This window comes from Hippocampus guttulatus, chromosome 3 (genome assembly GCF_054856545.1).
Source record: "Hippocampus guttulatus isolate MCC_2025c chromosome 3, RoL_Hgut_1.0, whole genome shotgun sequence".
NCBI lineage: Eukaryota > Metazoa > Chordata > Actinopteri > Syngnathiformes > Syngnathidae > Hippocampus > Hippocampus guttulatus.
The window spans coordinates 15504164-15530239 of NC_141263.1; the positions used below are offsets into that span (position 1 = coordinate 15504164).

The 26076-nt window shown below is 43.2% G+C and overlaps 1 protein-coding gene across 2 annotated transcripts; it reads left to right on the plus strand.

The window, feature by feature from the left end:
- Nucleotides 1-806: 806 nt before the first annotated feature.
- On the plus strand, nt 807-25377 carry LOC147207636 (stereocilin). 2 transcript variants are annotated; one of them, XM_086106692.1, is made up of 29 exons: nt 807-879; nt 978-2099; nt 3402-3426; nt 3530-4070; nt 4813-5700; nt 5770-5832; nt 6445-6570; nt 6802-6968; nt 7043-7229; nt 8111-8226; nt 9121-9253; nt 9337-9519; nt 10124-10162; nt 10244-10420; nt 10604-10753; nt 11618-11676; nt 12087-12210; nt 12350-12432; nt 12531-12681; nt 13543-13748; nt 13992-14082; nt 14187-14358; nt 15012-15175; nt 19399-19554; nt 19634-19776; nt 20916-21064; nt 21280-21377; nt 22514-22661; nt 24060-25377. In XM_086106692.1, the coding sequence occupies exons 1-29, from the start codon at nt 807-809 to the stop codon at nt 24146-24148; spliced, it is 5823 nt and encodes a 1940-aa protein (XP_085962818.1). In that variant the 3' UTR covers nt 24149-25377. The 2 variants fall into 2 exon arrangements, with proteins under 2 accessions (XP_085962818.1, XP_085962819.1); XM_086106693.1 differs by having other exon boundaries at nt 12531-12654.
- Nucleotides 25378-26076: the final 699 nt, after the last annotated feature.

Sequence of the window (26076 nt, forward strand, 5' to 3'; positions counted from 1 at the left end):
TATTTAAGTGAATTTAGGAATTTGTTTCAAAATACATTATGCAGTACATTTGAAGAACAAGAATAACACAGAACAAGAACGGCCGGGCTGCTGGTCAAACAACCAAATAAGGTATTAATTCACTTAATCGTTGTTATATTGTATATTTGCGATTTATTATATATTCGCTTATTATTGATGACTATTCATTATTATTTATTGTAATTCTAAAAATTCATTGAATTCATGATCTGCTGTTACCCACCACCTATTTCACCTGGCAACAGTGATTTTTTTTCCCTCACTTAAAGAACTGACATTAATTATTTAACCATTTAAGAATAAACAGTATTTAAGAGTAGCTTGGCTCACATATAGTCAAGTTTCGCCATCCATACAGTAAATTTCATCTGGACTTTGCTTCAATGTCCAGAATACAATCTTCCAATTGGTGTCAGTGAGTCATAGCAGCAAGCAACATATTTTGCACGAGCTTGCCGAGAGAAATTTACAGTCGATCATGTGATGCCATCATATGGCACATTTCGTGACAAAATAAGTCCTGGTTTTGATAACATAACATTACAACAATAAGAGGTATCGTCCGATTGCTGATACGAGCTTTATTAGTCATGCTTTGCAAGTCTAAGGTGATGTGGAGACCAGTCATTAAGGTTTGATGTCCTTCTCTTTTACATCTCAGGTTAATCCTTCCAGTGAAAGTGAACAGACTTCCATTGTTTTCCAAAATCAATCGGAATTCATCCTGAGGAGCGATATATTTTTTTCACAGGAATGAATTAAAGACTGCAGACAAAAGGCCGGGCATGGCTACTCTTCGATTTACAAGCGTTCTAGTTTGTGCTATTTTACTCGGACAAGGACCCTCTGAGAAAACAGGTTAGTGCAATGTCAATATAACTGAAATGTGTGTTTTATTCCCACATTTATCTAATTAACACTCCTTTCTCTTGCTGCCCTGAATGGCAATCATTCAGCAAGCGGTAGAGAACAGCGAAGAGATGTCATTCTTAAGGAGCTTCTATCCAAACTGAATAAAGAAGGTACTCGGAACCCGCAAAAGGGCTCTCGGGAAACAAACAAGGATGTAGTTATGCTCCCTTGGGTGAATAGCGTTCTGGGGGGCCTTCAAACGTTGAGTGGATTATTTCCTGGTACGAACCTGGCTTCACTAAACCAGCCGATTGATCGTCGTCGTCTCTCGGGCTTCCTCTACAACATCTCACAATACCTCCAAGAAATGAGTTCGGGGCTGGAGGAGGCACCCTTTGATTTGGATGATGAACATCTGTGGGAGAAAGTGCTCTATTTTTTTCTCCAATCCGAAGGCAGCGCTGCACACAGCCAGTGGAACGGCCGAGTGCCGCCTCGACCCAGCATCCAAGTGAAAGACTGGTTTCTGTCCCTGAGAGGTAGCCCCCACTGGGACTGGCTTCTCGGGCTCCTGCAGAGCCTCACGACCCTCCTGCAGCGTCAGCCTCACAAGCCCATTCTGACTTTGTTATCGCAGAACTGGAGGACGGTGAGCGCTGTGCTGGAGGCCGCTTTCCAGGCGCTGATAAGCGGGACTTACGGACAAGCCAGCGCTGGCCTGCAGGGTTTCATTTGCGCACTGAAAGGTCACGCCGACTGCCCTTTCGGCGTCGGCTGGCTTCAGTACGTGCTCCGCTTCTTGCAAACACACAGATGGACTCCCGTGGTCAGTTTGCACCCGGCGGGGGCTGATGCTGAACACAACAGGAGAGGCTCGGCTGGACGTATCAAGCCCTTCAGCTTGCCCCCTGAAGTCCTGAAGCAGGACGCGTCACTAAAAAATCATTTTCAGGATGACGTAAGCGCAACGCAGGATGATCCAGATTCTATGCGAAACGTATTCCTGCAAGCGCTGACACGCTCAAGTGGAGGCAATTTGGCCCAGGAAAATCTAGCACTTGTGCAAAGTTTGGATAGGCTCAGGATGGGGCTTCTGCGCAGAGTGGGCAGTTCTGTTTATGGTAACTTGAGGAAGAAAGTGTCGCAGCTTACCATGGCAATGCTCGATGATGTCAACAATGTGGCGGACGGACCCCGGTCCAGTAGAAGGGGACAATGCTCAGTTGGTGAGTGTGTAGGGCGGTTCACATTAGAGTTAAATGGACGTGGTTGAGGATGTTAACACTCTATTATATTTTTTTCATTGAGAAATACAGTGCTCAACAAAAACGAGGGCACCCCATATAAATCGATTAGAAATCCTTCACTTTCCTGGCACGCTGCTCTACAAAACACTCGCAAAATTGCTTTACTGCAAATAAACATTTGTCAATGTCATTGGAAACAAGTCTAGAATTTAGCTGAAAAAAGTCAACCACTGTTTGTTATCACAAATGCTCTTGTATTCACTGAGAAATGGATAAAGATGATTTTTTTATGTTCTCATTTATGTTGAGCACTGTGTGCAGTCCCATAATAACATCGAAATGAACTGCTGTCGATGCCTAGTCTCCTTCAGTCGCACGGGTAGACCATGTTTTGTCAATTTTATTTAACGGTTGCGTTCTCAACTCAGTTTTATTTTTAGAGCACTTTAAAAGCAACCACAGCTGCAATACAAAATAAAACTCGAACATAAAACATGAACGCTTGAACATAACAATTTAAAAACAATAAAACAAATAAATCACTTAAAGGCTAAAGTCTCATGCCGATTTGAATGCCAAGGTATAAAAATTCGTTTTAAGGCCAGTTTAAAAAAAATGGACAGTGAAGGGGGTTGTCTAATGTGCCTCGGGAGGTCTTTTCAAAGTTTGGGGCCAGCCACACTAAAACCCCTTTGCCCTTCCACCCAGACTTTGGTACCTCGTACAATTAAAAAGATCTTTAACTTACTTTTTAATTATGTTCCTACTTTCTGTTTTTATAAAGAACAATATTTTAGAGTGATGGGGAATATAACATTTTTTGTTTGGGTTTTTCTTGGGGTGGGGGCTGGAACAAATGAATGGCATTTCCCATTTACTTCAATGTGGAAAGTTGATCTGAGATATGAATGTTTTGTGTTACAAAAGTTGTCACAAGATAAATTAGCATTTGTAGGGACCAAAGAAGAATGGATTATTACTCTTTAGTTACCTTTAATATTGCTTCAGTACCTTTAAAAGCTACATGTATTAGACAACAATTGCGGATGTCTCTCACTGCTTTAGGTCAACCTGCTCCTTTGAGTATCTTTTGTGGATTAAGATTATAGCTTTGCCCTTTCATTGTTATCAGTAATATTATATCAAGGGATTTGCGGGATTTGCCGGCGGAACTGTTATGTCGCATCTGATATGGTCGTTTGTGTGTGCGTGTGTGTTGGAGGTGTCAAGTTGCTTTTTCCTACTCGCATTCATGATATTTGTTTTCATGTCTCTCCTAAGGCGACCTGAGGAAGTTAATCTTATGGTAAGATCTTTGAAACGGTATACTGTACTTCCCATTGCCGGCGAATTGTCTGTAAATCTAAGTGAGATAACGCGATGCGTCTCTTGTGTTTGCGCAAATGTAGGGGAATAAGACATAATGTGACCTGGAACACGCAAGCTTTGGGCGTTAGCACCCAGCGTATCCCAAGCTTACTGTCATTCCTGTCCTGCCCCCCCGGTGATGAAAATAGCTTCGGACAAACAACTCCCCACTCACCTCTGAAATCCTCACCTTCCCATCATATCGATTCAAAAGGCCTTCATGATCAGCGCAATCAGCATCAACCAAGAAGTGAGAGTGACCTCCAAAAAGAGATGGAGGACTCAAGCACTGCAGAAATTCTGGAGGCGGCGTGCAATGAATCCATTCCAGGACTGAGTGGTGTCTCCAACTTCACAGTGTTCCTCTACTGTAAACTTTTGGAATGGGAAAACGGGTCAGTGAGTCCCGCTGATGGTGAAATGGGTCTGGACCTGCACGCCGCATGCTCTGATGCTGCTTGGTACCTGGCTGCGGCTGAGGAGGATTTCCTGTGGTTTCATTTGTGCAGTGAGTTCTTTGCATATGAATTCAACAACACGGTCTGTGCCAATTCCACTTTCTGGCTCCACAAAGCACCTCAGGTGAGGCCAACTTGATTTGATGTTTCAAATCAAAACATACACCCACTGGCCACATGTACTGTATATGAGTGGTTATTATTTTGTCTGTCACATAGTTTATGAGTCGAGTGTGCCGTGAGAAATTATCGTAGTCCACCTGTCTACAAAGTTTCTATTCCAGCGACATATAGTGACAGGCAGAGCAATTAAATGCTCTCCTATTCAATGGCAGAAGGAACGTCATGAACCCTAAGCCATGTAAAAAAAAAAGGCTGGGCATCCTTTATCAATGGTTGAGTCAATGTCATGTGGATTTTGGATGCCATGTGTTGAACCAGTGTCTGCACTATGGCTATATTTACAGTTTAGGCACGTGGTAGCTTCAGTCAGTTTTTGGTCTTTTGTGAGTGAATTTGGGGGGATTTTCGGCATAAGAGTTTGTTGTCTGGTATTTTGGTGCACTTCCAGTTCACTTCTGTTCAGTTAGATGGCAAATGACTTACTCAGAGATTTCCGCTTTCGCTGCAGAGCTCGGTCCCCATCCCCCGCGATTTGCAGAGGAACACTGTTGAGCATTCTCTCTGCTAAAATCGCACTTTCAACACAGCGGGTCTGCCATGTTTTTGTCATGCGTCTCTGTGGGGCATTTGTGTACAAAGTACACACACGCAGAGTACGTGGGTGTAGCGATGCTCAATTTGCAAACGCATTGGGGAGCCTCTTTGCTTTATGTTAACCTGCAGTATTTATTCCTTAATCACAGGCTACCAGGACACACAACTATAATGCGTTTAACCAGACAAGTATAAAGCAGCTGTGCGTGCACCTATCAAGCGGTACAACAGGAAGTCCAGCGCCTGTGGAAGGCTGTCTACCTCAGTCGGGCAGCAGGTTTGTGAGTGCCCAGGCTTTCCGGCGTTGCTTCCTACCCAACAGTTCAGCCCTTATCTCATCGTTGTGTGGGAGAGAACACCCAGATTCCCACCGCTCCTTCCCAGAGGGCAGCTGGGCCGCGATGTACTGCTTTCGACAACACAACCTCTCCCGTTTCGATGCCACAGAGGAAGCGTGTGAGTACAACGAGTGGGCTGTGACGACATTCCTCAATGTGACCATGCTGGAGGCGTGTTGGCAGACACGCGGACTGAGAGAGCACATGTGCTTGAATGCATCGCTCTACCAACAGCTGCTGAAATCAATGCCCAGCTTGTATGACGTTTGTGCTGATCTGCAAGCAGAGGTAGAGGACAGTAAGTGCTTACTCCAGAGGTTTTTTGACATGCTCCCAGCCCAGTATGCCTTCGACACATCGCAGCTGTGCGTGAACCCGGCCCCTCTGATGTTGGATGTCTTACACAAGCTCAGTGTGTGTCAAGTTGAAGGAGGGGAGAACCAATGGTTTTTTGTGACCCTCGGATATGTGTTGAGAGTACTGGACTTCATGGTCGGCCTCTCTTCGGGTCTGGATGAAGGGGAGGGAGAGGCCAGGCAAGGTTTGGGTCAAGCCATCCTCCTCTCCAGTCTCCTTGACAACGCATCCTGGAGTGCGATGCAGCCGGAGGCTTCCACCAGTGTACTTCACACTGTGGGAGTCTTCCTGCTTCGGGAGCAGAACATGAGCCTCAAAGAGGACCTGCTGAGCTGTTTCAGTGTAAGACGAAGCACACGCATACACACACAATCTCTGCTAGGAGGGTGAATTTTTGCTTTTGCTCACCAGCCTGTCTTGTGGGACCTCATTGAGCAGAACAACAACTCATCAGCTCTCAGGGTTCTGTTGCAGGTACGGTGAGGCTTCCGTATCTACAGTACATTTGATTAGACAGTGGTTCCCAAGCACCTTAGCATGCGCTGAAGTATCAGGAGTGCCACAAGAAGTTAAACATTTTCAATTCATTGGTCCAAAATTATTTATTTTCTCCAAATAATTTATCTGACTTCATTTATCAATGCCAGTGACATATATTGTCAGGCAGAACAATTAATTGCTCTTCCACCAGATGGCAGAAGGTACTATATCTGCACCTATTGCCATTATGCAACATAACAACTCATGGCTACCTGTACATCAGCTTTGTGTTCAACTAAACAGAGCCAAGTTTCAACCGAGTAAGTACATTTGTTTTTTGTACATGTATATTGAGACCCCCCACCCCCAATTTAAGATCCGAGTGGTGTTCTGTTATTGGACTTATATTAATTTCAAAAGACTATTTCAGATATGAGTGTTTTGGGTTACAAGTGTTGTCACGGAAAGAATGAATCTCAAGTCACTGCTGTACAGTAAAAATCTGGAGTAATTGACAACCGTTTTGAGAAGGTTTGTAATTGTGTTTAGATGCCACAAGATGACAGCAAAGCGCACCGTTTTACATTTTCATTGATTGCTCTCCAGGAATACCTCCAGATGCCTGAAAATAGCATTCACACTCTTGTGATGGCCGCTGAGAAAGATGCCGTCAAGAGGTTCCTCTCTCATATGCATCAAAGCTGGGATCACCTTCAAGTTGAAACAAGCCGGGTTTGTTCGAACGACACCACAAAATCTATCTCCTCTTTTTTGTCCTGATATGGGAGTTGTGAAAGTTCAAAAAAAAAATTTTCATTCCTTTCATGGCGGAATTACAGTTGTGTCGGACATATACAGCAGATGTTCTCACGTGATATGTGCAATCAACTGTGAATGTATAACGGATGATCTGTTTGAACCAACATCTGTTTTTGTCCCATCAATCTTTTTTCCCGATCTCAGGCTTCCCAAAAAGAGCTGCAGGCCATGGAAACAATGACTGCTGCTTTTATCCATAAATTCCCCAGAGTGACTCCAGAACTCTTTGTGGACCTGTCCCAGTTCCTCCCGTTCATGTCTGTCTCTGACATTATGAGCTTCCCAGCCTCCGTCATTGTGAATGACAGCGTGTGAGTTGCTGACGAGTAAAGAATCAAATGCAGGTGACAGCGTCCTGATACTAGACTTTTGGCTTTGGTTGAAGATTGGCTGCCATCCGCGACCACAGCTCAGAGATGAAGTCATCGCAGAAAAAGGCATTTGTCAAAAGACTTCTACAGTCAAGTGTGGTGGGTGATGTCCCCACCTGGCCACCGTACTTCCTCAGCTCCATCCTACCGCTACTGCCTTTCCTTCCAGTCAGTCGTTTTCAGCAGCTGACATCACGACAGGTTGTAGTGATATTTTTTTTGTTTTTATAATCATTAAAAACGGTGAACCTCAGCTCGTCTGAGCTGATAGGAAATGAGCCCTGCAAAAATCCGCGAGTATTTAAAGCACAATTAAAAAGGTTTTTAATTGCCTATAGCTCCGTTTTAGCATTTTTTTCTCTCAGGCCCACGGCACACTGAGCAACGTAGGCAAACACAATGAAGTGGGGCATCGCAAAAAATTACAGTAGGTGACTGGAACGGATAAACATCCACCCTGTACATTTTTTTAACGAACCACAAAAGCATGAGGCAATTGTCAGGGAAGAAGCCGATGACCACAAAGAAGAGGAAAGGGCCGACAATAACACATCAATGAATATTTAGGGAGGTTGTTGGCAATAATAAAGCTCTTCTGCACTCATGCCTGCACTCAGTAACAGAGACTCTCCATGCTTTGCTTTCTTGCCACAGGTACATTCAATTCGAAATATAGTTCAGTATTCATGTTTGAAACAATATCACCATCGATTCAAATTTTTAATCACTGAAAAATCGAGTGGCAACGGTTGACCGCTGATGAAAAGTAGTGACTAAAAGCGGCCCATTGTGTGACAGTTCCAACTCTTTCAAGCTACTGCAGACAAAACTACAGCCAGACTATAAGAAGTGCCTTCCCTCAGTTCAACATAGTTATTTGGCAGCAAGATATCACCCACGCAATAATTTTAGTTGAGAAATGGCTTTGGTCTGAAAACAAAAAGAGGTGAGTTTTTGTTACGAGTAATGGGGAGCATATTCCACAAATAGGCAACTTTGCGATTGCTGAATCATGAGTATGCAGGCATTCACTTCAGTCATTTCATGCTAAATAATATTCTTACGGATGTTATCTCATTTAGCTTACCCCTCTGTTGGAGTTGCTGGGCAATAGCAGCCTGGATGGTGTGAGAGGACGCCATGTTATACGAACCATTTTCACCAAGAACAACAATGTCACTGGTGATAACATATCAAGGTGGGACAGTTCAGTCTTTGAGCTGTTATGGTTTTTATTTCACGCATGTTGATAAATAAATAAATGTAGATCATTGTACATTTTGGGAGACAATGGTTTGTAAAGAAGCTTGTATCCTCAAAGGTAAAACCTTTTTGGCCACTAATATTTTTTACAACGTACAGTACATGCACTGTAAACCACTTTGCCTGCCTTTCTGAGTGACTGCAAATTTGGTCTATATTATTCATGATGATAATTCTTGCTTACTGTTTTCAATTATTATGGAAAGCCTTTTAAATAAATATTTAATAATAAATATTTGATTTCCAGCTTAAACGTCCATGTACTAGTGCAGTCTTTGTCCTCAATAGTAAGGCAATTCAGCACATAATAAGCAGAATGATTGTGTCTTACAAGTAATGTTTTTTTTTCCACTACCTGTGACACTTTTGACCAGGTAGTACCCGATTACTAGTAAATGGCTATGCTGCACTATGCCACTACTAGCCCTAACTATTAGGCATGTGTCATGTGCTCGTATTTTTGCCTCACTAGAAACAAGTTATTGTCAAAGTAGTGTGCGAAAGCTGTCTTATTATTGTGCAAAACTGTCATACAGTAGTGGAATGCATTACTGGAAAAAAAAATCGGACTAGTAAGACAGATGTCCTACTAGCTTTATGGAAAGCAATTTGAATATTTATTCCATATCTTTGATATCATGCTAAGATCCATGTACGAGTAGCTATGCGATCTTTGTCTTCGCTAGTTGGACAAAGGTCATATTAGTACATGGACGGTAAGGTGTATATCGATGATATAGAAGAGGTACCTTTTTCTGAATGATATTCTACAAAAAAAATACATGTTTGCTTTGTGAGGATAGTAAAGGGCTACAATGTTGTTTTGCAGGCTAGGTGTCCTTTCGTGTTACTTAGATCCACATGACCTGCAGTCATTTCTTTCGGACTCAGCTCTGTGGTCCACTCTTCATAGGCAGCTGGTCAAGTGTGTGTCCAAGGGCTTCATTAGTGCTAGTGGCAGGGTGAGACACACTTGTTCACATCATAAAACCTTCCAAGAATTGTAATGACCTTCTTTCATATTTTTGTCTCTTTTTTTGTACAGCTTTCATACTGGTTGGTCCCAGCTATGCGAACCTTGAATGCCAGCAGCATGGCTCCGGCAGAGCTGACTGGCCTCAGCGCTCTCCTCCCACAGCTAGGAGCGTCCTTCTTACTTTCGCTTTCTTCACAGCAGCTGCTGGAGCTCCTCTCCAAACCAGGAATAGACAGATATTCTCCAGCACAGGTCAGCAGGAGGGTTGTTCATTCCCCACATGGTTGAAACCCCGCTGTCACGTTGTCACAATTCATAGCACTGTATAAAAAAAATAACCGGCTTGTATGAAAGTAAAATTAATACTCCTAAATTACTGTCTGTAAAATATGTAAGCTTAGCATTGAACCCTATATTCTACATGGACTACTTTTGTACTGAGTCAGATTTAATCAGACCTAGTCCTCCTTTCGCACCATTTCACGAGAGCGCCCCTGCCACCTACTGTAGTGGAAGTGCAATTACACTTTATTTTAGTTCCCCAACCCCCTCCAAAAAATGTATCCCATGTATCCTTTTTTGATACAGTCCTTGTATTGGAACTTGTTATATTATTTAGTTAGAACAAATATTGTGGCTTACCTCTGTAAAGGTAGCTTGATATGAAAGACTCTCAACCGCCCCTGCAACATAGCATAATAACTACTAAAAGGATGTGAGCAATTAACAACAAGAGTTGTTGCGCTAATGAATTAGGAGAAGTGCTGAGTTTAATAATGCGATGGATAAATGGATTTAGCCCACTCTGGTTCTCATTGGTTTGTTTCTTTCCTATCTGATTCCTTTTCCCCTCCAGGCCTTTCAAATGTTGTCCAAGATTTCAAAAGACACCAATGTAAGTTAAAATTTGGAAGAATATGCTCACCGAATATGGGTCAACCTCACTCTAACCTCAATGTGTGTTTCTTCCTGGCAGCTCACAGCGGAAAAACTGTGCCGACTGAAGCCATTACACTCTGGTCTCTCTCCCACTGTGCTCAGAAGCCTCCACTGGTCTGAGATCAGTGAAACTGCCAACTGTCAATGTTGGAGAAGCATGCTGACAGAGCTGAAGCCTGGCCACAAAGCAATGCTGTACGATGCAATGCAAGAGGTGATGGAGCTACTTACTATAACTTATTATTCATTTAACATAAAATGCAATTGTCCGTATTTCCTTTTTCATTTTTTGTTACTCTTCTTTTGTAATCACATTTGAAGCAGGAAATACTTTGGGAGAGGGAGATACCAAAGTACATACATAACAATGGCCTTCAATCATGTTTTCTGTCATTAGGCATTGCAAAGAGACACACCCAACATCACTCAGCATGTAAACTGTCTCCTGTCATTAATCCCCCTGAGGAAGTTGACAGAGGCTCTGAAGAGGGAAGGCGTCTCGAGGGACATAAGCGTGTACAAACACATCAGCTGGTCACCGCAGCAGGTGCGTATCTCACTTCACCAACACTTTTTCCCCATTAGCGTGACAACAATAAGTTGTCAGGATCTCTCACAAAGAAAAAAAAGAAAGAAAAGCGCCAACCATTAATCATCATTGCTTCCCTCCCATTAATCTGCAAAGTCATTGGATATGCTTCAGATGAGCCTTTCAGAATATTAATGCATCGTACAGGCCAACCTCCATCAGGCTAATTAGTTTGGCTCTGACATAGTGATGTGGAGGAATGCCGTTTAAATTAATAATAGGTACATTAAAGGGCTTTTGTCACAGACAGGGGTTTATTAAGTTGCCTCCAACGTGTAAGAAGTCCGAACAGCTGCAAGAGAGTCTTCAAATCAAAGGTGGTGGCAATTTGAACCTACTGGTCCTATGCGACTACACATATGGTTTAATATTTGTCTAACACAGCGATCTTGTATTATGTTGTGGATGTTGTGTCCAATGTTTATATCATATTAAAGAACATTGCAAAGTTAGTTATTGGTGATGATGTTATTTTGGCCCTGACAAAGCAGTGGCTGTTTCGACCATGTGCAGTATGTGCGGCCTCACAGCACCGTATATCTGACGGCCAGACCCCCACTTAACCGGTTATGCCAGTTTATACTGGTACAAATAATTTACTCAACAAATACATTTTAATTGTCCAAGTTCATGAAACAACAGCTAAATTAATGCAACAAATCTTACACACTCTTGATAATGTCAATGCTGTGTGGGACAGATCAAAGAACAGGCCATACTTTGCCCACCATTGGTCTATATACAATCCATTCTTGTAACTAGAGTTCTTTCAGGTTTTGTGACCAATTTTTTATTTTATTTTATTTTATTTTGTCTGTACAGGCTCAGCTTTTGTTTAAGTGGATACACAACTCGAAAAACATCACCAGCAACATGGTGAGGTAAGTCAAATATGTTACAACAGGAAAGTTGGATAATATACTAGTGTGATGTAATGTAGAGACCAGAAGTCACTCACCTTTTTGAATCTGAGAGCTGCTTCATGCACACCAATTTGGCTGAAAAGGTCTACCAGTCTGATACGCACCTTGTAAATAACGCATTTGCCCAAATTACCTTTATGTTATTATTAATAATGAATGGTATTTGCCAACATGAGAACACCGATCATGCTTAGGATATCTCACAAAAATTACTAACCGTGATTCACCACGGTAGGAATGAGATAACTCTCAATGTGCAACAATTTATTTCTTTAAGTCGGTGCCTGGTGAAGACAGTAACTGGTTTTCAGGCATCTATAAATCCAGCCTGCCGAATTTGTTTTATATAATGACTTGTGTGTTTGTAGAGACATGGGCCAGGTTGCAGTTGGAATGACATGTGACTTTTTGAGGTTTTGGAGCAATGACACTGATTTTGCAGAGCTGCTTCAGTATCTCACTTTGTTGCCAGGAAACTTGAGACCTGCTCTGGTGAGAAGTTAATGCTCCAAAAGTGCTGTCTCAAACTATTTTCCAGTTTGATTACTTTCAGATTTGCAGGCAAGTGTCTCCAGAAATATCTTTAGTTCTAACCTTTGTTTTTTCTTTTTTGCTTTTTTAATATGACAAGCGAAACTGTATCGTAGAGGGAGTGAGAAATTATCCTCAACTTGATGTCAGCACTTTAAGCCCTTGGTTTTCTGCAACCTTACCGCAAGTATCTCCTTTTTTTGTCATGTAAATGGTTTCTTCATCAAAAAATCATTTACAATTCTGCCAAAAAGTCATACTTCTGCTCTGTTCTCTCTCAGAGCGACAATGATAGATGACCTTTCCAACACATCCCTCAGGGCTGTTCTGGACCACGTTCAGGCACACTTCACTGATTTCCTCCAACTACCACATTACAAGCAGACAAATATCGCTGAGAAGGCTGTAAGTGAACGCATGGACCGGTTCTTAGTAATTGTCATTTAAACATTATTATCTTTGTAAAGTCAAGAGTTTTTGATTCCTTTCTTGTATAATAACTAGTTAGACTGTGCAGATCCATCGTGTCCATTGTTGGGGGCAAGGCCCCTTATACGCTGTGTGGATCTAATTAGAGCCAATAGAGGGACTGCATGAAATGTTGTGAAAGCGCGTAGTGGTGATAAATAGTCAGAGAACACATTTAAAACTTCAATATAATAGTAGCGCTAACAATACCACGCTTGCATTAGTACTGTAAACAAGCTGACGTTAACCATGGTGGCTACACTGGTAGACTGTAGACGGCGCATGCCAGGTCAGTCTGTATTTAATGAGCGTACCCGCTTACATTGTCTGTTGCCACACCAGCCAAGAGCAGTGAAAAGGCTCTACACACAAATTGCACAAATTGCTGCATCCTTTTCTGCATTGTGGTGTCTCTCTGTAGAATGTGAATGCTCGAATGCTTTAAAGTGAAGGAGAGGACTTGATTTGATTGACAGCAAAGGGAATCTGCTGTTTACCCCCACAGCGGTGCTAATCACGTTTTTTTTTAACACACTGGCTCGTGTGCATCTGTGAAATTCCCAACATATGTTCCATGCATATGGACGCCAATTTGTGCCCTTAATGTTATTGTTAAGTTGTTGTGTGGAGGTACTGTACAAGCAATTAATGTACAAGCAATTAAAAATCAAAAAGTGGGAATAAACCTACCTCTCAAGCAGAAATAAAAACAAATAGAATAAAGAGATTTTTTTTGGATCCGCATGAAAAATATGTGAAGCCATTTCTGATGGCCATTTGCTCTTGAGTAGTGTATTTATTGTATCAGCATATGCTGCTTTGCAGGGTTCCTCTTCCCATAATGTGGGTGAGATTGATGGCCCCACTCTGGACTTTCTGGGTCCTCTTCTGCCTTTCCTGGATAGAGACAGTTTGTCTCTGGTAGACAAAGGTGCTCTGGCTTTGCGGCTGGAGGACATGAGGAGCTTCTGCCTTCCCAAAGAAGCTCTGAGAGACATCAGTGCCCTGCTCACACAGAAAGACTTCATGGGGTAAATGAAGTGTGAACAGGTTTTGATAATCATGTCAAGAGATCATTTTAAAATAAATGCAAACCTTCCGAGACAACAATCTCCTACGCTTCATAAGTAATTGCACTTCAAAATCTGGATTTTGTTTTACAAAGGAAAATACACTACATCATTACAAACCTCTTCTCATGTTTTTTTTTTTTTTTTTTGTTCTTTTCATTGTGATTTTGGTACCCTTCAATAATATGACTGCTCATTTTCTAGGGAACCATCCAAGTGGCAAACTGGAGACATTGAACATTTGGGAAGGCTGGTGTTCTCCCTGTCAACAAAAGAGATGAACTCCATCCCAGTGGTGAGCACCCATCAAAAAAAGACCAAGTATACAGCAATTATACATTTCATTTTGCAACATGGCTGTCCAAAATGAGTGTTATTAAACATTATCCCCCTGTTTAGAAAGTCTTGAATAAAGACACAGTGGAACAGGTTCTCTTGAGTCAAAAGCGCTGGGAGGAGAGCGCGGTGGGTGTCATCTGTTTGAAGTGGCGCATGGACCAACGTCGTCAGCGAGAGAAGACCCAAAGTCTCATAAGAGGGATGGTAAAAGTCCAAGGGAGTGGCGCAAAAAGTTCAGTATTCTCTACACTTAATGTCGTGTGGCTGTGATTATGTACAACTACTATCAGCATACAAGACCAAATTACTATAATTTTATGGTTGTAGTTTGCAATGCGCTTGTGAAAGCCACTAGATGATTTCAACTTCAAAATAAAAGTAAAACAAGTGATGTACATGGATATCAATGTCTTATTTAGCTTTTATTTAAAAGTTAGCATTCGAAAGCAGTCATTATGGGGGCTGACTTGACTTTGAAATGAAGCTGGCCTGACCTCTTCTTAACGCGCAAAAGAGCAGTGACGGACTTGAACTGGAGGGCAATATTACATTTTCAGTCCCCATGTGCAACTGCGCAGCACTGATGGGCACCCCTGGTTATACTAGTCTATCTCCTTCAAAGTCACCTGGAATAGGTTGCAGCTCACGCATAAACCTAATTAGGACGAACTATAAAAATGGCCCCACACTAAATTTGGAAAACCTCATTAACCCTTTCATGCACCCTGGAAGCTGGTAACAGGATAAGCTGTCCACTGTAGTAACCGCTGTCCCTGTAAGGGTTAAAGACTGATAAAAAAAATAAAATAATAATAATCAAGTGCAAGTCAAACGATTTTATTTCAGTGATTTTAATTAGTGTCAATGTGTGCCTTCTCCTTTCAGTCCCTAGCTGCGAAGACATCAGAGGTACGTTCCCCTCCGCATGGACATCGTCTCAATTGAGCCGCATGTCACAAGTCGACCTCAAAGAGTGTGTAGAAGTCTTCAGCCGGGATATGTCATTAAGCTCCGAGCAGCGCCGGGCGCTCTGGGTCAAACTTAGGCAGGTCAGTAGTGATGAGCAGAGGCAAAACAGGAGTATAAGTTCTGGTTTTGTTCATGTGATTTGAATTTGAGTGTGTGGTGGAGTATTTTTGGCTGGGTAAATAAAACTCAACTGAACCATCTCTCCGTGAGCCGTCACCTTACCGTGGTGGAGGGGTTTGTGTGTCCCAATGATCCTAGGAGCTAAGTTGTCTGGGGCTTTATGCCCCTGGCAGGGTCACCCATGGCAAACAGGTTCTAGGTGAGGGACCAGACAAAGCACGGCTCCAAGACCCCTTATGATAAAAAAAATTAAAGGATCTCAGTTTCCCTTGCCCGGACGCGGGTCACCGGGGCCCCCCTCTGGAGCCAGGCCTGGAGGTGGGGCTCGTTGGCGAGCGCCTGGTGGCCGGGCCTACACCCATGGGGCCCGGCCGGGCTCAGCCCGAAGAGGCAACGTGGGTCCCCCTTCTCATGGTCTCACCACCCGTGGGAGGGGTCAAAGGGGTCGGGTGCAATGCGAGCTGGGCGGCAGCCAAAGGCGGGGACCCTGGCGGTCCGATCCTCGGCTGCAGAAGCTAGCTCTTGGGACATGGAATGTCACCTCTCTGGCAGGGAAGGAGCCCGAGCTGGTGTGTGAGGTAGAGAAGTTCCGACTGGATATAGTCGGACTTGCCTCCACACACAGCCTGGGTTCTGGTACTAGTTCTCTCGAGAGGGGTTGGACTCTCTTCCACTCTGGAGTTGCTCATGGTGAGAGGCGCAGAGCAGGTGTGGGCATACTCATTGCCCCCCGGCTCAGTGCCTGTACATTGGGGTTCACACCGGTAGACGAGAGGGTTGCTTCCCTCCGCCTTCGGGTGGGGGGACGGGTCCTGACTGTTGTTTGTGCATATGCACCAAACGGCAGCTCAGCATACCCACCCTTTTTGGAGTCCTTGGAGGGTGTGCTGGAGAGTACTCCTGCTGGGGACTCCCTTGTTCTGCTGGGGGACTTCAATGCTCACGTGGGCAATGACAGTGAGACCTGGAGGGGCGTGATTGGGAGGAACGGCCCCCCCGATCAGAACTCGAGTGGTGTTTTGTTATTGGACTTCTGTGCTCGCCACGGATTGTCCATAACGAACACCTTGTTCAAACATAAGGGTGTCCATATGTGCACTTGGCACCAGGACACCCTAGGCCGTAGTTCGATGATCGACCTTGTGGTTGTATCATCGGATTTGCGGCCGCATGTTTTGGACACTCGGGTGAAGAGAGGGGCGGAGCTGTCAACTGATCACCACCTGGTGGTGAGTAGGCTCCGATGGTGGGGGAAGATGCCGGTCCGTCCTGGCAGACCCAAACGTATTGTGAGGGTTTGTTGGGAGCGTCTGGCAGAATCCCCTGTCAGAAGGAGTTTCAACTCCCACCTCCGACAGAGCTTTTCCCATGTTCCGGGGGAGATGGGGGACATTGAGTCCGAGTGGACCATGTTCCGTGCCTCTATTGTTGAGGCGGCCAATCTGAGTTGTGGCCGTAAGGTGGTTGGTGCCTGTCGTGGCGGCAACCCTCGTACTCGCTGGTGGACACCAGCAGTAAGGGATGCCGTCAAGCTGAAGAAGGAGTCCTATCGAGCCTTTATGGCCTGTGGGACCCCAGAGGCAGCTGACGGGTATCGACTGGCCAAGCGGAACGCAGCTTCGGTGGTCGCCGAGGCAAAAACCCGAGCGTGGGAAGAGTTCGGTGAGGCCATGGAAGCCGACTTCCGGACGGCTTCGAGGAAATTCTGGTCCACCATCCGACGTCTCAGGAGGGGGAAGCAGTGCACCACTAACACTGTGTACAGTGGGGATGGGGCGCTGCTGACTTCGACTCGGGACGTTGTGAACCGGTGGGCAGAGTACTTCGAAGACCTCCAACTACAGAGGGATCACACTCCTCAGCCTCCCTGGTAAGGTCTATTCAGGGGTGCTGGAGAGGAGGGTCCGTCAGGAAGTCGAGCCTCAGATTGAGGAGGAGCAGTGTGGTTTTCGTCCCGGCCGTGGAACAGTGGACCAGCTCTACACCCTTAGCAGGGTCCTCGAGGGTATGTGGGAATTCGCCCAACCAGTCTACATGTGTTTTGTGGACTTGGAGAAGGCGTTTGACCGTGTCCCTCGGGGAGTTCTGTGGGGGGTGCTTCGTGGGTATGGGGTACCGAACCCCCTGATACGGGCTATTCGGTCACTATACCACCGATGTCAGAGTTTGGTTCGCATTGCCGGCAGTAAGTCGGAATCGTTTCCAGTGAGGGTAGGACTCCGCCAAGGCTGCCCTTTGTCGCCGATTCTGTTCATAATCTTTATGGACAGAATTTCTAGGCGCAGCCGAAGCGTTGAGGGCGTCCGTTTTGGTGGCCTCAGTATTGCATCCCTGCTTTTTGCAGATGATGTGGTGCTGTTGGCTCCTTCAAACGGGGCTCTCCAACTCTCACTGGAGCGTTTCGCAGCTGAGTGTGAAGCGGTTGGGATGAAAATCAGCACCTCCAAATCTGAAACCATGGTCCTCAGTCGGAAAAGGGTGGAGTGCCCCCTCCGGGTCGGGGGAGAGATCTTGCCCCAAGTGGAGGAGTTTAAGTATCTTGGGGTCTTGTTCACGAGTGAGGGCAGGAGGGAGCGAGAGATCGACAGGCGGATCGGTGCAGCGTCTGCTGTGATGCGGACGTTGTATCGGTCTGTCGTGGTGAAGAAGGAGCTGAGCCAAAGGGCGAAGCTCTCAATTTACCGGTCGATCTACGTTCCAACCCTCATCTATGGTCACGAGCTATGGGTCGTGACCGAAAGAACGAGATCCCGGATACAAGCGGCCGAAATGAGTTTTCTCCGCAGGGTGTCCGGGCTCTCCCTTAGAGATAAGGTGAGAAGCTCGGTCATCCGGGAGGGGCTCAGAGTCGAGCCGCTTCTCCTCCACATCGAGAGGAGCCAGATGAGGTGGCTTGGGCATCTGATTCGGATGCCTCCTGAACGCCTCCCTGGTGAGGTGTTCCGGGCATGTCCCACCGGGAGGAGACCCCGGGGAAGACCCAGGACACGCTGGAGTGACTATGTCACCCAGCTGGCCTGGGAACGCCTCGGGATCCCCCGGGGAGAGCTGGAAGAAGTAGCTAGGGAGAGGGAAGTCTGGGCTTCCCTGCTAAAGCTGTTGCCCCCGCGACCCGGCCCCGGATAAGCGGTAGAAGATGGATGGATGGATGGATGAACCATCTTCTTGTCCCCAAAAAAGCGACACAATGCTTGACTTTAGCCAGCTTTATTTATATAGAACATTTCATATACAAGGCAACTCAGTGTGCTTCACACAAACAAAGACATCTTGAAGTATTTACAAACAGTTAATGACATTCAGAATCAAAACAGAGAAAATAAAAGTAGCTTACCAAAATTACCTAAATGTACATTGACACCATTTAAATACATAAACAGAAAACTTTTAAAACATTTAAAAGGAAATAAATGACACACACACACACTTACACACTAAAAAAAGAGAAAATCTGATTTAAATTAGTTTAGAGGACCTTAATCAAAGGTATGGGAATCAAAGCAAAGTTTTTAAACCTGGATTTAAAAGCAATTCACTCAGGGATGACTTTGCTTCTGTTGTCAACGTATTCCATTTGTGTGCAGCATAACAGCTAAAAGCAGCTTCACCGTGTTGACTTTGAACTCTGGGCTCCACTCAATGACCCCAAGTCTGCGAGTCCCAGAAACCTAGAACATTTATATTCAATCATCAGGAAGGCCTTAGCCTGGATTCAAATCCGAAACTTGCACACTGTGATCCAAACATGCTAACCAGTTTTCCACCGTGTTGCCCGCATTTTTGCCATGTTGAGATTAAATCATACATACATGATTCTTATATTGCATATTTTTCTATATAACAGGATTTGGTGGTGGTCATTTTTCAACAAGGACTAATGTTAATGCAGATTCACAATTCAAAGAGCACTTACAAACAAAATCTATACAACACCAGGAATAAACCACGGTATAGTGGGAGTTTACTCTTGACACCTTTCTGACACTGTCTGTCAAAACTTGCTCTTGGATTGGATCTCAGTGCATTTTGCAGGTGTACCTAAAGAGTGTTGAAGGTGGCAGTTCACTTAGCCTCCATCAATGACAGCCAAAAATGGTTCATAGCATGGCCCCAACCTGTGTGAGGTGTAATTATCAGCTTCTGTCTCTGATTGAACTATTTTGCTGTTTTCTGTGCACTGCAGGCATTCAGCCCAGTGAGTGAGCTGAGAACAGAGGAGATTTTGGTTCTCGGTTCTCTGGTGACTGAGATGACGGTTAGAGAACTGCATGACATCTCTTTGAGTGACCTGGCTGTTTTGGCCCATTTGGGGACAGTGTCATCCTGGCGCCCGAAGAAGGTGAATTGAATTTGAACTTGAAGTTGACCAACACTGACTTATCAACTAGCGAATGTGCCGACAACATTTGTCTTTTCAGATGAGAGCGGTAATTTTGGGCGTGTTGCGCAAGTGCAACCTGAAAATCGAAGAGTTATCTGCTGTCGATTTGGCAACATTTGGCCATCTGATCTGTGGACTGTATCCCTCAGAGATTAAAAGAATGAATGCTTACAACCTCAGGTGAGTGAATTAATGAGTCTCTGCTTTTCAAGTTATTGTCGATCAATTCTTACAAAGTAAAAGGCCACTCAGTACAGTCCAGACCTGTGCCAAGGTGGTAAAACATTGTGGTCTGCTTAGCGATGCAAATTACAAAGTATTTTTATTCAAAGCTGTGATGTGTGTCAAAGTGAAAAGTATTCATTAACTCATTTCCTGCCAGTCATTTTCGAAGCAGCCATTTTACATCATTTGGAGTGATCTTTCAAAACCCACAGAATTTTGTGTTTTCTGAAAAAGTAGATCTTCTTCTTTCACCATCAGTCCTTTTCCGTACTTGAAAAGTCAGCAGAAAAACGTGGGTTGATTAAACCACAAACATTGGTTTATGACCAAAAAAGAGAAAACAAGCTTTTTGTCAAAAATAACATGTCAAGCACAACCGTGACATTGATGAACATCATTTTTTTCTCTTTTTTTTAACTTCGAATTATAAAATATAAAAAACAAGGGCTTTTGTCGGCAAAATAGTAATTCATTTAGAGATACCCAACTATGAAACATCAGTGGCTTTTTTGCATGGTCATTAACTCCATGCCATCTTTTCTCACAAAAGCGAGTTTATACCTTACATAATACACTGTTTTTGAATGTGAAAAGGATGCTTTTGTCGGACTTCCAACGTGCTGGCATTTCTCTCGCTCTTACTCGGCGTGACAAGTTTATGTTCTCCCCCTCATCTTTATCTTCGACTCAAAAGTAGTGCTAAATCCAACACGATGCAACACCACCATCAACATGTATGTGTTAGTCACTACAGTAGCTTCAAAACCTGAATTTCACAAACTGTGCATATCCCTAGTTCACGCCTTCCTCTTTGAAATTCTACTTGACGTATCATTTGTGTCAGTAAATAGTTGGATTCCAGTCGACAGCAATAACAGAGGGACAATTCAGTAGAGTCCTCTTGAAAATACAGTCTAATTCTTGGAGGATGTAAGAAATAACTTTCTATGTGGTTGCAGTTGAAGTTACAAATGTGCAACACACCAACTAACAGATGCAACTAGAAAGTGGCTGCACACATATTGAAGTGTTCTGTAAACATTTTGCATATGCTCTGAGGAGTAAATCTGGAATCTTTTTTCCTGAAATGGCAGCATGGCCGTCCGGTTCCTGCGGGAAATGTCCTTGCCATGCAAAGAAGAGCAGATGGAAGCTTTGACAAGTCGTTTGTCCAGACCTGAGGCCTTTGGTCCAGTCAGTGCTTGGGGATCTGAAGTTTTCACAGAAATTGGGACACTGGCAGGTACGGATGGATGTAATATCCCCAACGATCTGTTGTTGCCAACATTTTATTGTCCCTCATCCAGAGTGAGGAAGGACAATTCTTGATGGATTGGAACAATTTAAAAAAAAATCTCCTTGGGGTTTGAGAGGAGAGCTGAAAAAGTTAGGAAAATCTCTATTTTGAGCTACACTAATGATCTCACTACAATGTTTGTGGAACTTCTGTATGCTCAGCGGGCCTGGAAGACATTGTTTTGTCAGCTCTGACACGAGAACAAGTGGAAGGCATCACCATTGAAGCAATCGGCCTGCTGTCACCCAAAAAGATGGCAGTAAGTTTTGTCTTTGATTTCATGTGAGCGGTTTATGTCAAGCCGATTGCAACTGAATCTTAAGACTCAAGTCTTTTTTTTTTATACACTAAAATATTCCCTTTTAACTCCATATTGGAGCAACTCACATTGATGGCACAACATCAGCCGGGGGTTCATACTCATAACGTTGAATAAAAAAAACAACAAGAAGACATTTTAGGAATTCGTAGCTTTCTTTGTGGAGGTGCTTTTTTTTTTTTTTGTGTGTCCTTTTCTCACTCGCTCCCCCTCACTGTCCAAAGAATAAAACCTGTTAGGTTGAACACAAGGCATTACAGACACTAGTCAACCTCCAGTTTGGTTGAATTTTGAAAAATTGAAATCTTTTGTCATCGGGCAGGCAAGTCTAAAGCGAGTGAGCGACATAGCAGGCAATATTTTAAACAATACCTGTATAAAATTAAGTGGCATGATGATGATTTGTTTGCATCACAGTTCTGAGGTTGGGGGTTGAATTTGAGCACAGGTGTTTGCGTGTCATCTGGGCTCCTCTGGTTAAAACGTGCATGTTCGGTTCAGTGAAGACTCTAAATTGTTTTCTAGGTGAGAGTGTGAATGGATGTTTGTCGACACGGTGAGCATAAAAATACTACAAACCCTTGTTCAAATGCCACGTTTCTATGATACAATAAAAGAGACTAACATTAATCATTTCGCGACCTCTGCACTGTGAGACGGACATGCTAAAGAGTCGACCACCGTGCTACCCGCTGTTCACACGAGTGCAACCAAGCTATTTGTTTATTTTTACCTATCTTCTCAAAATCCATTCTTTTTCAATTGAGTTGTGCAGGTCATAGGTTGGTGGAAATAGTTTTAATATGACATATCCTCTTTTTATTTCACAAAAACCTGGTGCTTGAACAGGGGTGTGGACCTTTTACTTCCGTTGTTGTGCCCTGCGATTGGCTCGACCAGTTCAAGACGTATTCCGCCTCTCACCCAAACTCAGCTGGGAGAGGCTCCAGCTCACGCAGGGCCATGATGAGGATAAGTGCTGTTGAAAGTGGATGCGTGGATGGATTCTGGAGTTGTATTCATGTTCTACTTCCCAAAGAGTCCTACATTAGTAGGTTTTACATTGACTTTGCCAGGTGGTGTTCAGTGCCATTCAGTTGTCCTGGTTGAGTGCTGAGCAGGCGTGGGCCATCACTGAGGACCAATGGGCGGAGCTGGACAACGAGCAGAGACACGCTGTCGGACTTGCTCGTTATGAAGGAGATGTAGAGCTTGAGCTGAGAGGTTGGTACTGACGCAACAATGGTGACTGAAGTTAATTTAATGTTGTACTAAGGGCGCTTCTATAATCCAATGATTTATGTCAGTGATTCTCAAGGTGTGGTGTGCGCACCACCGGTAGCGCGCGAGGCTTCTTCTGGTGGCACGTGAAATAATGATTCAATATTTTCACACTCGGATCATTGCAGGTTCAAGGGCAAGGCAACGCAACTTGATTTATATAATGCATTTCATGCACAAGGTAACTCAATGTGCTTCACGTAATTCAAAATGCAACATTTAAAAGAATTTACAAACAAATAATTTAAGACATTTAAAAGTAATGAAAAGGCACACGTATAGAAGAATAGTACAGAAATAAAAAATAGTTGTGTTGCACATTAGCTCTGTAATTTCCAATTTACTTTCCAAAGTCAACCGATTCAGATTTGTGATTGGCTGAGGGAAGTGGAGAGGCGGGAAGCGAGCTCAGAAGCTTAGAGAGAGTTCATTGAGACACGCAGGCAGACGATTGCGGGTAATACAATACGAACAATATAGGGCTGCACGATATTCGAAAAGCAATATGTGATATGGGTGCGGAATGTTGCAGTACCGATAACGCGATCATGTACTGATGGAATGCCATCTTTATTATCTAATGAAAGAAATGCATTTTTTCATCTGGCAAAATATGAATACTTTGGGACTTTCAGTGGGTATTTAGTGACCTAATTCACCACTTAATCATGCCATCACGTCACAAAAAACCAAACCAAAAAAAAAAAACCACTATACAACTATGGTTACAATTACACTGTACATAGCGTGTTATCAAACTGCTACTTAATACAACATGGCTGATTCATAGACAAATCTGACTCGTCTCAACTTCCAAGCACTCTCATCCACCCTCATTGCATACATATCTGATTTATAGCCGCTTATTGAAGTTTTGGATGCAGAGATGATTTTATAGCACCTATTTACTGTATATGTTAAAAATAAGTAGAAATATAAATTAATATATCATGATAATATATCTGTGTTTTTATATCCTTGGAAATTTTTTGAGTGTTGCGGTTTGAGAGAATTATTATTGTTCAAACTGCATGTTAGTGTCTTGCATTCCTTACAATAAGATTAAATATATATTTTTTACAAATAAAACCTCAGCTTTGTATTTATTTATTTATTATTATTATTTTTTTTTGTGAACATTTGGGCATTCAATGCTACCGTATTTTAATGTTGGTCACCATGATGGTACTTGGAGTGCTGAATAATATTTGGGCGGCACTTGGTGTAAAAAGAACCAACCATTGATATCATTTTGTTGAATGGTAACGTTTGTTTCTAAGCAACGCCGGTGATTCTTATATTGTGAAGACAGCACACGTGAATGTTCTTCTGCCCCCACAGGGAGAAACTCGGCTGCAGCAGGCCTGAACACATACTGCTTTGCTTTCAGCTTTGTGGCTCCAAGTCTCTGGTTCTGGCATCTCATCTAAAATGCTTCCAAATGGTTCAGTAGAATTTGACCTCCATTTTCATCCACACATTTGTGCATAAAATAAACATCATGATCTGTTTTATTGCTTCTCTGATTTGATTCCTTCCAATAACAATGTGCGAGATTCAGTCTAATTGAATTTTCACAAAGTGTAAATTATTAAATGTTTGATACTAATTTTGAGATCAATTACTATTCAGAAAAAAATATAGCTTTGGCCCATGTTGCAAATGTGGTTAGAGAAATATGACTTGATATGCTTTGAAGATTAAAATTAAAATGCGAGCTTTGACTCGAGCTTTACTAATTGCTCCCCGCCTTAAGCTATTTCTAATAAGACTACTAGATAGCTATAGTTACTGCATTGGAGATAAAATGTCTGTTTTTTTAATGTTAAAATGAAAATAAACCCAGATACATCATTTCAAATTATTTTGACCATAAATAATTTCCCAAATTATGAAAGGTCCTCCCGCCAAAAAAACATTCTAAAAGCTTCTGCAAGAAAGCAAAATAGACTACTGGAACAGCTGCATTTTTTTTTGTAGTTAAATACAGGCACAATGGATGATGGGAGGTGTGGGCTGACTCCCATTCAACATGACTTTTCTGCAATGTCTCTCTGAAGTAGAAGGATAAATGCTGACTTGAAAGTTCCATTTATCTTTTTCCTAGAATATCGCCTGACGCAACTACTATTGTGTTGAGTTTGTGTTTGTGAGTCACGACTTATTTCCTCCCTGAGCATACATGTGATTGAGCATGTGATCCCATTGCTGTAGCACTCGGTTGCTTTAGTCCTGCGCTGTAACTTTTTAAGGAACATTTAAAAGCACATTTAACCTTTAAGGCCCTTACTTGGTTTGCGTGGCACCCGCCGTGGAGTCGGGCGCAGGGTGGCACAGCGCAAGCTTGCTCGTATCAACTGGTTGCTGAGCAACATTTGCCTTTTCCAACTGGTTTTAATGTAAAGTAGGCTGCAGTTCAGCAGAATGTGTTTATTTAACAGTGACAACAAAAATGCCTGGCTTCGCTCATGATAGCGAAGGAGAAGACGTGATACGAGTGAAGCTTGCGTTGTACGAGTACTACTATGCAGGTACAGTTGCCTTTAGTGGAACACAAAAGAATCACTGCTGAAGTGCAGTCCAGTTGTACAGTATGTGTTTATTTTTTGGATTGTACAAACCCTTTGTTTTTGAAGGCTGGATTATTTATACAAGCATTGAGCAGGAAATATATTGATACTGTGATATACATTGGCTCAATAAAAAAGATGTGGACGCCTTTTGTGCCATATTTAAAATGGCATTTTGAAAGTGAGAGGTATTATGTGCCCCCTCCCATCCCCGCGCCAGTAGCGCTGAAGAAAATATGTGACCTCCTCCGTCATTGAAGTTGCCATTCCCTGATGTAGAATGTGCAACAAGAGGGAATAAAATTGGAGTGTGTTGGAGCTCCTCTATATTTGAATTAGAAAATATTTTTTAAATTATTTTAGGTATTGCGGTTAATGCATTGTTAGATCTTATGTAGGCTACACACATTGTTACAGCTGCAGTTGTTAACACTCTCATTAAAGTTGAGTTGAGATAACGGATGCATTTGTCTGTCTTTGTTTTATAGTAGTGATCTTTACAGGACAGTTTATGGTCGAGTATGACAAGAAAATTATGTCTATGTGCTCTGTTTCTTCATGATATAGTTGGACTCATGTGTGTACATTTCATTTACGGGACATTAAAAAAAGTGCCCTTTTTAAGATTAAGTGATCATTTGTACATTGAACAGGAAAAGCAGTATAGATGTACTTTATAGGGGTTGTAAAATACATTTAATGTTGATCATGATGGTGGGGTTAAGAATATTTTTAGGTGATGCCGTTTGAGAGAACCACTGGTACATCTACCACTGCTCGTGGGAGCG